This window comes from Lepidochelys olivacea (genome assembly GCF_965140295.1).
Source record: "Lepidochelys olivacea isolate rLepOli2 genome assembly, chromosome: 25".
NCBI lineage: Eukaryota > Metazoa > Chordata > Testudines > Cheloniidae > Lepidochelys > Lepidochelys olivacea.
Genome location: NC_140435.1, coordinates 19,294,974 through 19,307,654, shown reverse-complemented (window position 1 = coordinate 19,307,654; position 12,681 = coordinate 19,294,974). Strand labels below are relative to the sequence as shown.

General features: G+C 45.2%; 1 protein-coding gene across 2 annotated transcripts in view; it reads right to left on the bottom strand.

The window, feature by feature from the left end:
- Nucleotides 1-12,681, bottom strand: part of CPAMD8 (C3 and PZP like alpha-2-macroglobulin domain containing 8) — a 91,163-nt gene that overhangs the window by 12,997 nt on the left and 65,485 nt on the right. For both annotated transcript variants that reach the window (XM_084614856.1, XM_084614855.1), the window contains exons 37-41: nucleotides 6,875-6,949; nucleotides 5,924-6,029; nucleotides 5,725-5,835; nucleotides 4,518-4,730; nucleotides 2,703-2,777 (exon numbers count right to left, since the gene is read on the bottom strand). In XM_084614856.1, coding sequence (XP_084470982.1) covers nucleotides 2,703-2,777; nucleotides 4,518-4,730; nucleotides 5,725-5,835; nucleotides 5,924-6,029; nucleotides 6,875-6,949 — 580 coding nt within the window. The remainder of the gene's footprint in view (nucleotides 1-2,702; nucleotides 2,778-4,517; nucleotides 4,731-5,724; nucleotides 5,836-5,923; nucleotides 6,030-6,874; nucleotides 6,950-12,681) is intronic.

Genomic DNA, 12,681 nt, shown 5'->3' with positions numbered 1-12,681 from the left:
CTGACAATATCCTTTGTAATAAAAGCCTTGTGCCCTGCTACTGACATACTCTACACAATTCTGCACAGAAATGATGCATACTGCATCCTGAAGGTGCACATGTATCTCTTCCCTTCTTCACACACAAGAGAATGCAAAACATAGATTTCTTCACATCACAATCATAGCTCTGTCACACACCTCAAAGTAGTCCACAGATCTCACAAACACACCTTTACCAAGCAGAGTTAACTACTGCTTGCACTATTTAGTACAGCTTCACCTGACACTCTACACTCAACTGACCAACTACACTCATATTACTTGGAGTGCATGCAGATTACAAATGCTTAGAATGCTCTCATACCCCACTCACTACTGACAATACTCTTTGTAATAAAACCCCTTCCCCTGCTAATTATATAACATACACAATTCTGCAATGAAATGAAGAATACTGGATCCTGAAGATACACATGCAGCTGTTCCCTTTGCTCACATGCATCAGAGTCCAAAACATATATCCTGTCATATCATAATCACAGTTCTGTTACATGCCTCAAAGTAATCCACACATGTCCTCATATCACAGACACACCTTTACCAACGAGATGGGGGACAGTGGATTGGCATTCATGACGCATCCCCCATAAGTAACCACTTGCAGCTTGTCTGTGGTTTGGAGCAACGGATGATCCAATGAGCAGACAGAATTCAAGGATTATCACAACTCTCAGTCAACCAATCAAATGAGTTCCAGACAATGATTCTGAACCGGTTTTGTACCAGAAATAGAATTTGTGCTGCAGCAGAACTTTGGAGGCGTTTTCGAGACAATCCACTGTGTCAATGTGGGCAGCCACAAACCATGACACATATTGTTGAGGACAGCAAAATGACTCACCTTCCTAGAGGTCTTCATGCCTTTAACATCGCTGATAAGAACGCTGTTGCTTGGCTTGATCGACTTGCATACGCCAAATAAATAAACCAAGGAGACCCAACCACTGCCTCCACCATTTAGTGTAGGTCTGACTAACACACTGACTGCTCCTGGAGTGCAAATAATTTCCATTGGCTACTGCCAGCTCCAGGGGACCAGAAAAAAGGGAGGTAGCATGGGCTATGTTCCCCCCTGCCTTTTTTGTCCTTTAATAGTTGGTGTTCTCTGGGTAAGAGTAAATGGGCTGTGAAAGGAGATGAAGAACTTGTACCTTTCAGCAACTGTGGGGTTATCAGAGTAAAGGTATGTGTGTTAATGGGGCATATTGGAGCATTGCTGAAAGAGGGCAGAGTTAAGGTTGCATGGTCGATCTTAACTTTGCATTTCTTGGTTTTCAGAAGTCTGAATTTTGCTCAACTCAAAGTATTCTGCAAGGCGATAACATATCACCAAGCAACCTTAACTCTGCATTTACATAGGAGTTTTTTGCCATTAAATAGAATGTGTCTCAGTGGTTTTTCCTTGTGTGAATGTTTTAAAGGATTCAGATGCAATTGGAAGAAAGAGATACAGAGCAGACCAGATTTATACAGCTTAGAAAAAAACAAGCATCCATATCACTTAGTCTTATGGAGAATCAATTGATTTATACATTATCAAAATCCAGAGTGAGTGTGACCATGACACACACTGACTAGATCAATTTGCAACTCCTCAGGTAAGGTCATCTGTGGGAACGCTCAAAACATGTTTATATATCTTGAAGAGCTGCCCAGTTGCTTTTGTTGAGCAGGGGAAGGGCAGGGAACATGAGGGGGCTAGATATATGCTGGTCTGAGCATCAGTGCCAGGAGAACATGGAAGAGGGAGGGGAACACAGCTTCTGTCCATTTACTTCTCACTCTGCAGAAACTATTTGTTTTGCTGATTTGTTGGAAGAGTTTGAGCCCAAGGAAGAATTGTTGAGTGGAACGCAGCCAGGAAAAATCCAGTCCAGTTCATTTACTAGAAACAGTGTGAAACAACTACTCTATTGACCCACCTCCAATGCTTCCTCGCAAGATTTATTGTAACTCATGAGCATTTTTGACATATGAATCTTGGGGAAAAAACTTCCCATAAATAAAAGCACCAACTGAAATGAGCAGCCAGCTTCCTCAATTCATTCAAACCCAGTAAAGTGGCAGCTCCTTCCCACTCCCCTTCACCTTGCACTTATTAAGGGCATTTACCCCAGACAGAGGCTTTAATAACAAGATCAGAGCAGCCATCTCAAAAGTGTAACAGAAAAGTTAAGGTAAATTTGATTCAGCTGCAATCTCTAGGGTTCCTGCAAATGGTCCAGCTGGCACCAAGTCCCCCTGACTCATTTGCTAGGACGAACTACACCAGTCTGATCTCAAATGGGAAGTTTTCAGTTTACCACTGCTAATGAGATGCTATGACAGCTGCTGAGTACAAGCTCCCCATATCCCAGGGTTTGGCGTTCATTCACCTGCCCCTCTCCGTATATAACTAGCTGCCATGAAATCTCAGGCTCTCACGGGCACTGAAGGTAGCACACAGCATATGTTAATTTTTTCAAAACAGGGGACAAGAAGAGCTGGGGTCGCATTTGTGCATTCATTTGGCCTAAATTCTCCTGCCTTCTCGCTTTTTCTAACTTTGAGATTTTCTACCTAGTTTTTGCAAAAAAATTACTAGTCACTTATTGCTCGTGATCAGCTCTAACTTTATCAAAGAAAAAGGGTTTTAGATCAATCTAAAGACAAGACAATACCTGCAGGAGTTTGTTGAATGCTAGGCTGCTCAATTCCGTGGAAATGTGTTTCTCTTTCTTCTGGCAAATTCTTGGCTGTAGAAGAAAATTATACAATTGCCACAATGTTGGTTACAGAACCACTAGAAAATGTTTCAGTTCCCCATGATTAAGGGTGGAGAAAGTTCTGGATTTTTTTTTTTTTTTAGTTGATGGCAGTGTCTTGGGTAAATGTTCAAATTTCACAGAATATGCATGGCTGCCAAGTCCCCACCCCCACCCTGAACTGTTGCGATTTTCCAACAGAGGGGAGTTGGCACAGCAGTGGGAATTTCCATTTCTACTTCCTCACTGAGGCTGTGACTGCTCGTGGGCGGTTAGCGGGCCAGCCCTAACCCATGGAGTGTAAAGGGGACAACAGGATGTCTCACCAACAACCAAGGTGAGGAACACCACCTGGGTGTGGAGTGAGAGCCAGCTCAGCACCTGCAGATGAACCACATGGGGCCAGCCCAGCCCGGCCTGGGGCAGGATTGGGGCCTGGCTCCTTCTGTCCTCAGCTCTGGCCCAGGTCGCCCCGAGTGCTTCCTCCCTGCCCTGCCCACTGCGGCCCTCACACCCCTGGGGGAGGCACCTCAGTGCCATCTGGAAAGGAGCTGAGACTGGAATCAATCCCCGCACTGTAATCAGCACAGTATTCAGCATTACCACCGCTTAGAACACAAGCAGGTGGGGGCGGGCGGGGGAGAGGTGTCATGGTGTGAGGGGGCCCTGTCCCACCAGGGAGATAGGGGTGGTGGGATGGATCCGCCTCAGCTCCTAGCCAGCTGGCACAGTGGTGTCTCCCTAGGGTTGCCAGCTCTGATTGGATATATTCCAGGAGGTTTCATCACAATACATAATGTTTAATTAAAGATTAATCTTTAATTCCTGGAGACTCCAGGACAATCCTGAAGGGTTAGCAACCCTATGTCTCTCCACCAGGCCTGCAGGGGCCATGGTGAAGTGGGCCAGGCCAGGGCTCCTAATTGCCATGTTGTCAGTGCTGACCCCCTCTCCCCACTGGCCACACAGGAAGCAGCGGTTGGCAAGCCCTGGTCCCTTGCCCAGGCAGGACTGGGCCGGACCAGCTGGCACCATGTGGTTGAATTTACACACAGTTGGCTTTCTCTGCTCATCCAGGGGCGTTCATCACCCTGTCCATTGTTGAGAACACCCACCTGCCCATCACACCCACCACTTCCCTGCCCGCCGTTGGCATGGGACTGGCCCGCTAATGCCCCATGAGCAGCTGTAGCCTCAGTGGGGAGGCAGAAGCAGGGGAACCCATCTCTGCTTTCTTACTGTTGGAGAACAAATCACAGTATTGGGCTAATTTTGGGATTTCTGTGCAAACCACGATTTTCACAGTGCCCTATCCACCATGTTCCAGCATAGTTCATCAAATTGCCACACTGCACCTGATGAAAGCACATGGGAAATCTCTCAGAGATCTCTCACAGGGCTCATTTATATCTGGAGACATCACTCTGGATGAATATCAGTGGAGCCACTGAAATTCCTCAAGGGTCATTTTGACTAGTCCTTTCGTCCTTGAGATATGCAAACCCCACTGTGACCATTTCAGCACAGCAGGAAACTGCCAACTCTACTAAATGCAAGGCCCAGCTCATGTGTAGCAGGACAGGGAGCTACCTTTTCACTTTTGGAGATGGAGTTCAAATCCTCCACTTGTCCACATCAGACACAATTTAATCAGCAGACCTTGTTCAGGGGAGGTTGTGGACTGCCTTGGCTAACCCGTAACAACAGAACAGGAAACTGAATGGAACTTACAGGCAGAACATTGAGACATAGGTATCTGCTCTATCCTTGTATTATTCCTGCAGGATGCTACCTCCATCTGGCAATGGTTCTGATAAATCATCCCATCTGATCCACACACTGGCTCCCCATCATAGCCACAGTCCCGGGAGCACATGCACTGCTCAAAATATTCATCTTCTAAACAGCCAAAAACATTGTTGCACGGCCCAGAGTGAAAGAAACCTGAAATGGAAGCAGGAACATCAGAAGCAGAGGAGAGAGGATATTTTAATTTTTTTTTTCTTGTGTTTCCTAGACATGTTTTTTTTAACAAGAATTCCCTGCAGCTTCTCAACAGGAGTTTGTGAATTTACTGAAGCAGGAAGCGGTGGGAATAGACCAGCCGCTCTGGAATAGCACTGGCTGTAATACTTCAGTTCCCCCATGCACAAACACACACACACGCACCAATTTGTGCGTCATGTGGGACAGAAAGAAGTAGGTAGTCATAGAATCATAGAATCTCAGGGTTGGAAGGGACCTCAGGAGGTCACCTAGTCCAACCCCCTGCTCAAAGCAGGAAGAAATTATTGTCATGGCAGACACATGAAACTACTCTGTCTTGCTACATAATTAACTTGTGGAACTCTCTGCCAAAAGTTGTTATTGAGGTCAAGAACTTAAACAGGATAAAAAATTGTAACATTTATATGAATGAATAATAGCAGCATCCACAATTAAGTTAGATAAAAGATTAAGAAAATTATAAGGGACATAAGGCTTCATATTCAGTGCATAACCCAACCAATAACTGACAGAGATTGGGAGGAAACTTCCCTCATTAGGAGATTATTCCATAATTGTACATTACTCGTCCTTCTGAAGCAACATGTACTAGCTACTGATGGTGACAGAAGACCAAATTAAATGCCAGGTTTCAGAGCATCCGATGAAGTGAGCTGTAGCTCACGAAAGCTTATGCTCAAATAAATTGGTTAGTCTCTAAGGTGCCACAAGTCCTCCTTTTCTTTTTGCAAATTAAATGCATCATTGGTCTGATTTGCTGTAGTCATTTCTATGCTCACCACAGGCATTTAAAAACTACCCACTACCGTAGCCTCGAGACACTGAAATAAACATTTTTTTAAAGCCCTCACTCTCAGTTCTGAATTCCCAAACTATATATCTTTTGGATTCCGCTTTCAGAGATTGCCAGTTCATCTTTGCTGCAACTTACCGACCCAGTGATTGGCTGAGCTTTCCACCTCATTGCACGTTGGCCCATCACAGAGCTCCCGTGCCAGGGGGCTGTTTTCACTCACATTGTAGAAACGAGTCGCTTCAAAAGCTACAGAGCAGCAAGAATGACAAATTATAAACAAGCCATGCGGCTAGGTCTTTAGCGTTAGCAAGATCCAAAGACAAAGAGCACATACCTGGCTCATAGTAATCATACACTTTGATGGGGACAGGGGCAGTTTTCCCAACTATATACTCTCTGAAGGCTTGAAATTTTACACAGGTCATGCATTGGCTAGGAATCTGCACAAAGGGCATAAGAGTTTTAGTTTAACATAGTCTACAGTTCTATAAGTCAGCGGAGTAAGGCAGCTGCTTACTGCTATACAGTGTGCACCATTTAACTCAACTCTCACTGTGCTAGATACCTGCACTAACCAAGGCACCTTCCAATACCAAGCTGTTTACTATGCTGAGACAAGTGTGGCATAAAAGCATAGACAGATCAATAAGATACAGGTCGAGCGGAGTCCTGTGTAAGGCACATCCTGCACTGGGGGCAGTGTATCAGCGCCACAAACTCAGCCTGGCATCTGAAACCCAAGCTGTGTTCTCTGCCTTGTTCATCAGCATCATCAGTCATAAGCTGTTCTGCAACTGGAATTTAGTTAAAGATTCTGTTGCTGATGAACAAGGCAGAAAAGACACAAGCTCCCCCTCCCAGGTGTGCACTGATTTGCAGATCCAACTCCGAATACTCATTGCAAATGGACCCGTGAGTAAAAGGCCATTGTTACATAGCCCCTTTGGTGACCCTAATGGTGCTTTAATGTCAGATTATCTTGTGGTTAAAGCACAGGACTGGAAACTAGGGGAACTGGGATCTATTTTGACCTCCTGTATGGTCTGGGGCAAGTCACCTCCATCTTTTGTGCCTCAGTCTACTGCCAAAAATGTGGATGATGGCTGCCTGCCTCAGAAGGGGTTCATGAGGCTTGCCAATTAAAGTTTGTACTGAGATCCTTATCAGCAAAGAGCTATCAAAGGCAAAGTATTCGTTATTATTTTATTTAAGCCTGATCCACTGATCATTTCTCTCGCCTTATCCTAACATAGAAAAATAACAAAATCATACACAAAGTCATTACCTCATCAAAATAAAAAAGGATTTTTCTTCCATCAACTTCATATCTTTTTAATCCAATTTGCTTGTTCATTAATAACTGGAAGGAAATGAAGAGGTTTATCATAAACCTATTTTATGGAAAATATTTTGCAGTCAACAAAAAACCAAAGCTTTCAAAGTGCTTAGGAAACACCTGATCAGAACCTAGAGAAAACACAACTTCTCTCTGTTGGAAAATTACCTCAGAGGATGAGCAATAAGGGTCACAGGTGCCTCCAGATAAACCAGGAGGAAACTAAGTTTGTGTTTTTCTGATGCGATCTGTCTATGGTATGATATGTCCTGTGAGGTGCAACGTGTTATGGTGCAGCACTTGCTAGCTACTGGGGACCATGCTTATCTCCACTGGAACTCATCTAATATTTCATCCATACTCTGAGTAGCTCCTGGATTATTTTCAGTACCAAGGCTCAAGCAGAACCCCAGATACCTCAAAACACTTGCTAGAGTGCAGTCTCTTGTTTACGCTCCCTCAGTCAGCCAGGGAATTATGCTGATGGACTGCACTGGGTATTAAAGGCCCCCTCCCACCATTGCTGCTGGCTCAAACAACTCAAAACATTCTTCTGCCAGGAAAATTAATCCTTACATTTGAAAAGGGCAGCCATCTGAAAGAGTCCTCGGCACCCTCCCTCAGAGATAAGGGGGTCAGGCCAAGCCCCTACTATTCACCTTCTCTACCTTTGGAGTCAAAGGGAATTGCAGTACACATTGTGCTAGCCAGGCACCTATGCTTATTCTGTACATGCTCATCAATTACTGTACTGTGATGATCTGCACACACTGGGGATTTCAGAGCAAGACCCACACCTACAGTGCTGGCTCCCTGAAATCCACTTCATCTGGTGTTGTTCATCAGTGTCTGCAGAGCTGTTCTCCCTGTGCTGTGTATGCAGCAGGATTACTACCCTTATGGAAAAGTTCAAGAGAATTTATAAGAGAATAACATGACTATTGAATGAATGAACCGTTCCACATAGACAGATAATTATATCCCTACTACATAATGCCATAGGATGCCTCAAAGGTCCTTAGAAGAGAACCAAGGATTAATGCCCAATGGAAAGGAGGGCAAGGCATTATTATTATTTGTTAAAAGATATAATATGGGGCTAAAAGCACATGCACTGTAATTCACCCAACCTGCTACTAATATTTTTAGCTGTGAATTTCTTTAGTGTGCTGCTCAGAGCTGTAAAACCCTATGCACAGCTTCCTGCTATTACTGTAACAAGAAAAGGAACATGTGTTTAAGTCCCACACAATATGGAAAGAGCCAATTTAATTTGTCCGTATAATTTTAGGGGCCTGGTGGTGGCTGTTATTACTCAGCCATGGACGGCTGCAGACAGCCCTTTTATGAGGGCTCGGTGAGACTGGCGCCACCGGGAAATGCTCTGCTCAGCTAAAGTTGCATTTTTTTGGTGAAGTTTGATATGCCAGCCTTTGGTGACCTCTGACCTTGTCGACACCCAGCACTATTAGGAGGATTTGTGGCTACACAGTAAGGGGGCCTGCCTCTTCATTAACCATCACCATCCTCAGAGCTGCATGGGAATCCCCTCTGTGTACACTATTCCCTTGTGAGTGCAAACACCTAACAAGGAAACCTGATTTATAAAAACCCCTAGGACACGATGGTAAGTGCGTGGAGTGGAGGAGAGAGTGGGAGCAGCAAGAAAACACAGAGATGGGAATATCTTGTGTCTCTAATGACAAACAAAGTAGTCCAAACAAGAGGCACATTTGGGGCTATGTGTTAAAAAGAGCTGCCTCCTTTTGTAGGCACAATTTGCAGGCACATTTTGTGTCACAACTGAACTGCAAGTGCAAATCTGTGCAATGCCTCCAAGTGCTACAGGTGTGAGAATTGAGACCTCCACCTACAGCACCTGCAGAAAGGTAGACTGGGCCACAGACCTTTGCAAATTGCCCCCTGAAGGAGTTAGATCTTCTAACTGCATGACTCCTTTTATCTCCAGTGGGAATCACTCAGCTGCAGCCCCAGAGAGGGTTGTGGAAATGGACTGCTCAGAACCTTCTCCCATGCAAACAACTTTTCCCCCAGACAGGGGTGCTGTCTGCGGAGTGTTTGGCTCACAGAACTTGCAGACTGGTTGAATTTGAATCAGCACCTGGGCAGTAAGAGCTATGCAAATCGCAGTGCTGCTTCCAAAGGCAAGAAGATGGAGCTGCAGGGACTCAAATCTCTCTCAGCACAGATGATTCATGCTCTGGGGTGCTTCATGGGTTCAATCTTAACATTTTAAGGTCAGGCTTGACAAAGCCTTGGCTACGATGATTTAGTTGGGGATTGGTCCTGCTTTGAGCAGGGAGGTGGACTAGAGGACCTCATATTCTATGATTCTAAGAAGCAAGTGGGAGAGGGAGAGGAATTATTTAAGCTCATCACCAATGTGGACACAAGAACAAATGGATATAAACTGGCCACCAGGAAGTTTAGACTTGAAATTAGACGAAGGTTTCACCTTCCTCTGTAGCATGGGGCACGGGTCACTTGCTGGAGGATTCTCTGCTCCTTGAAGTCTTTAAACCACGATTTGAGGACTTCAATAGCTCAGACATAGGTGAGAGGTTTTTCGCAGCAGTGGGTGGGTGAAATTCTGTGGCCTGCGTTGTACAGGTCAGACTAGATGATCATGATGGTCCCTTCTGACCTTAGTATCTATGAATCTATGAATCTAAGTGTAATCAACTCTCTTCCCCCACCCAGCAATAAGGAAAGAAAATTATCTGTTGCTTTATGGAACTAGAATCTTAAAGGGCACACCCCTCCATCCACCCCCAAACAACAATAGATCATTGGTGAACTGAGATCCTTTACTGCCTCGCCTCCCTGACAAAAACCCTTGGGGCACTGGGAACAGGGGAGATCAGATCTAGGGAAAGGGGAGATGGGAAAGGCCACCACAAACACTTTTGTTTATAGAGCAGAAGCAAAGACAGACCTGTGTGCCCAGTGCTTGAGAAATGCCTGATTGTGTCTAATGTGCTGGAGAGATCATTCAGTTTGACACGAGAGGGATATTAAACTCGCACATGATGCTTCTCAGATATTAATATATTTAACAATACATCCAGTGTGGGTCAGTCTTTGATACCTTCTCTACTCTGGCTTGGATATGTTCCCCATTTTTTTCTGTTCTGTCCCCCAGGATGCACGTCAGCATTTGGAAGGGAGACCAGCAGTACCTCAACATTCGCATAATGGTGCTAAATGGGACACCCGAATCCCTGAGGTCCCACGTGTTTCAAATATTCTGTGGAAGATTTGTGGTGCATTGCCCAAAGCTTCTTATGACCACACAATGGAAGGCTAAGGCCTTTCTGACTCATCCAATCTTTAAAGTGCCTGGGTGCTGCATAGAACAGTTAGCATGTACAGGCCACTTCGCATGTGCCATGCGCTGTGCAATTATTAACTAATTGCCAGAGTAGTCACTCCTGCGAGGCAGGTAAGTATTATCCTTATTTTAGAGGTGAAGGATATTGGGGCACAGAGAGAAGAAGTGACCGGCTAAGGTCACACAGTGAATCCATGGGGTAACTGGGATTAAAACTCAGAAGTTCCTGATTCCTACATCAGTGGTTCTCAGCCAGGAGTCCGGGGCCTCCTGGAAGGCTGCAAACAGGGCCAGTGTTAGACTGGCTGGGGCCCAGGGCAGAAAGCCCAAGCCCTGCTATGCGGGGCTGAAGTCCGGGGCCCTGAACTCTGCCACCTGGCGCTGAAGTCGAAGCCTGAGCAATTTAGTTTTGTGGGGCCCCCTTGTGATGTGGGGCCCTGGGCAATAGCCTTGCTTGCAAATCCCTAATGCCAGCTGTGGCTTTATGTGCAGAAAAAAGTTGTAGCACAGGCAGGCCACGGAGTTTTTATAACTTGTTGGGGGAACCTCAGAAAGAAAACGGTTGGGGGCCCCTGTCCTAGATCATGGTACATCCACTCTGGAGTTAACCACACATCAAACTACTCGTAAAGCTGAGCAGAGTGCCAGCATAAACCACTAAGTCCTGATGGTGTGAGTACTGAACAGGCCCTGTGCTGGCCCTCTGTTCAGAAGTGGAATTGCTCCTACTTTAAAACTCTCAACCTATAGATGTGTGCAGAACAAACCCCAATAATTCATTTCCTCCATGTATTAGAGAAACACCTGGCTGGCACAGCTGCAAAATCAGTCTTATACCAGAACACAATTCTCTTGACCAAAACCATCCTAGGATTAACTGACACACAAACTTTGCAGCCTCCAGAAAGTGTCAGCACCTGAGACCCCAAGAGGGAAATCCACCCCAGGGCTCATTCCACTGTTCCTGTGCTGTGGGGAGGCACAGGATAGGTCAACACAGCCTGTCCTGGGTCCTGAGAGCTCCTACTGCTTCTTTAGCTGCATCAGGCCCTACCAGAAATATAAGGAGCCCCTGGGGATGGCTTCTTAGCCCAATATGCCAGTGCTTCCTAGTGTTTCACTCCTTGCTTTTCCAGAAACAAAACTGGACCCGCTCTCAGACTCTTTTATACTATTTGCTTCAATTGCCCTTTTCAGTAACATATTCCAAAGACTTAGTCCCATTTGTGTAATGCAATTCTCTCCAGCAGAGGAGAGCTCGCACTTCACTCCTAGTGTTTGATCCCCTCTCCAGTGTGAACAATTTACCGTTAGCAACAATCAGTCCCTTCCATTATTTTTGAAACCTCAGAGCTTGCAAGGAGAATAAGCCCAGCAGCTCTCCTAGCCCTTCGTAGCTGGTATTCTCTCCACTGCTCTGCATGTGCCCCCTCCAAAGGAATAGCCTCCTTCTTTCAGAACAGTATCAGCTCACCTATTTTCTTCATTATCCATCCCTCTGGCTAATAAAGAAGAGGTCCTGACAGTGATTCCCACTGGGAATGTTTCTATGTGCTCTGAAGCTGCCCTGCACCTCCTGTTCCTAAGCCAGTTTTCCACCCATATCCTTTTGCCTTTACTTACAGCTCTTCCACAGGAAGTACTGCAAACATAAACCAAGACCAAAAGAGGCCCCTCGGTTATTTCCTCACTATCTTCCACAAAGCAATATGGGAGACTCCTATTGGTGATATTTCCTTATACTGATATTCAACCTCCCATTACCTATAGGCAACATATGTACTACCCACACGTCCTCTGCAGTATGTGAAAAAGAAGCAGAAGAGAGGTTCAACATTGCTATCTCTATAGCAAGGACTCTAGGGTTCCCCACAATTTGACCTGGGTTTTCCTGCACTTTTTCTACTCCACTTTAGGCATTTATGGCTGTACCACTTGTTGCAGGGGAAAGAGAGAATCCCAGACTCAGGAATTAGCCTGTAAGTGAAAGACGACTTCATTTTCAAATGCATATATTTAAAACACGGCAGAATGGAGACTCCAAGGGTGCACACACATTATCCTGCTACCCATATTACAAAACCTTTTCCATTTTCTTTTAAAGTAAAGGCTCCATGCATTACAGGCACGTATATCTGCACAAAAGTATACATGCTCTCCTAATACATAAAAGGTCAAATTCTATTCTCAGATCCTAACAAACAATCTCACTAGCTTCAGTGACAGTTACCGTGTGATATCTGAGGGCAAGTTTTGACTCAAACTGCAGCCCTCTGAAGATGCACATAATGGCTTCATCTTCACTGGGGGGGAAAAAGGTGCATTCTCAACTCAAGTTAACTAACTTGAGGTACAATCCTAGTGAAGACAAGGCAGTTTGTAGTCTTCACGTGAGTTAGTAAGT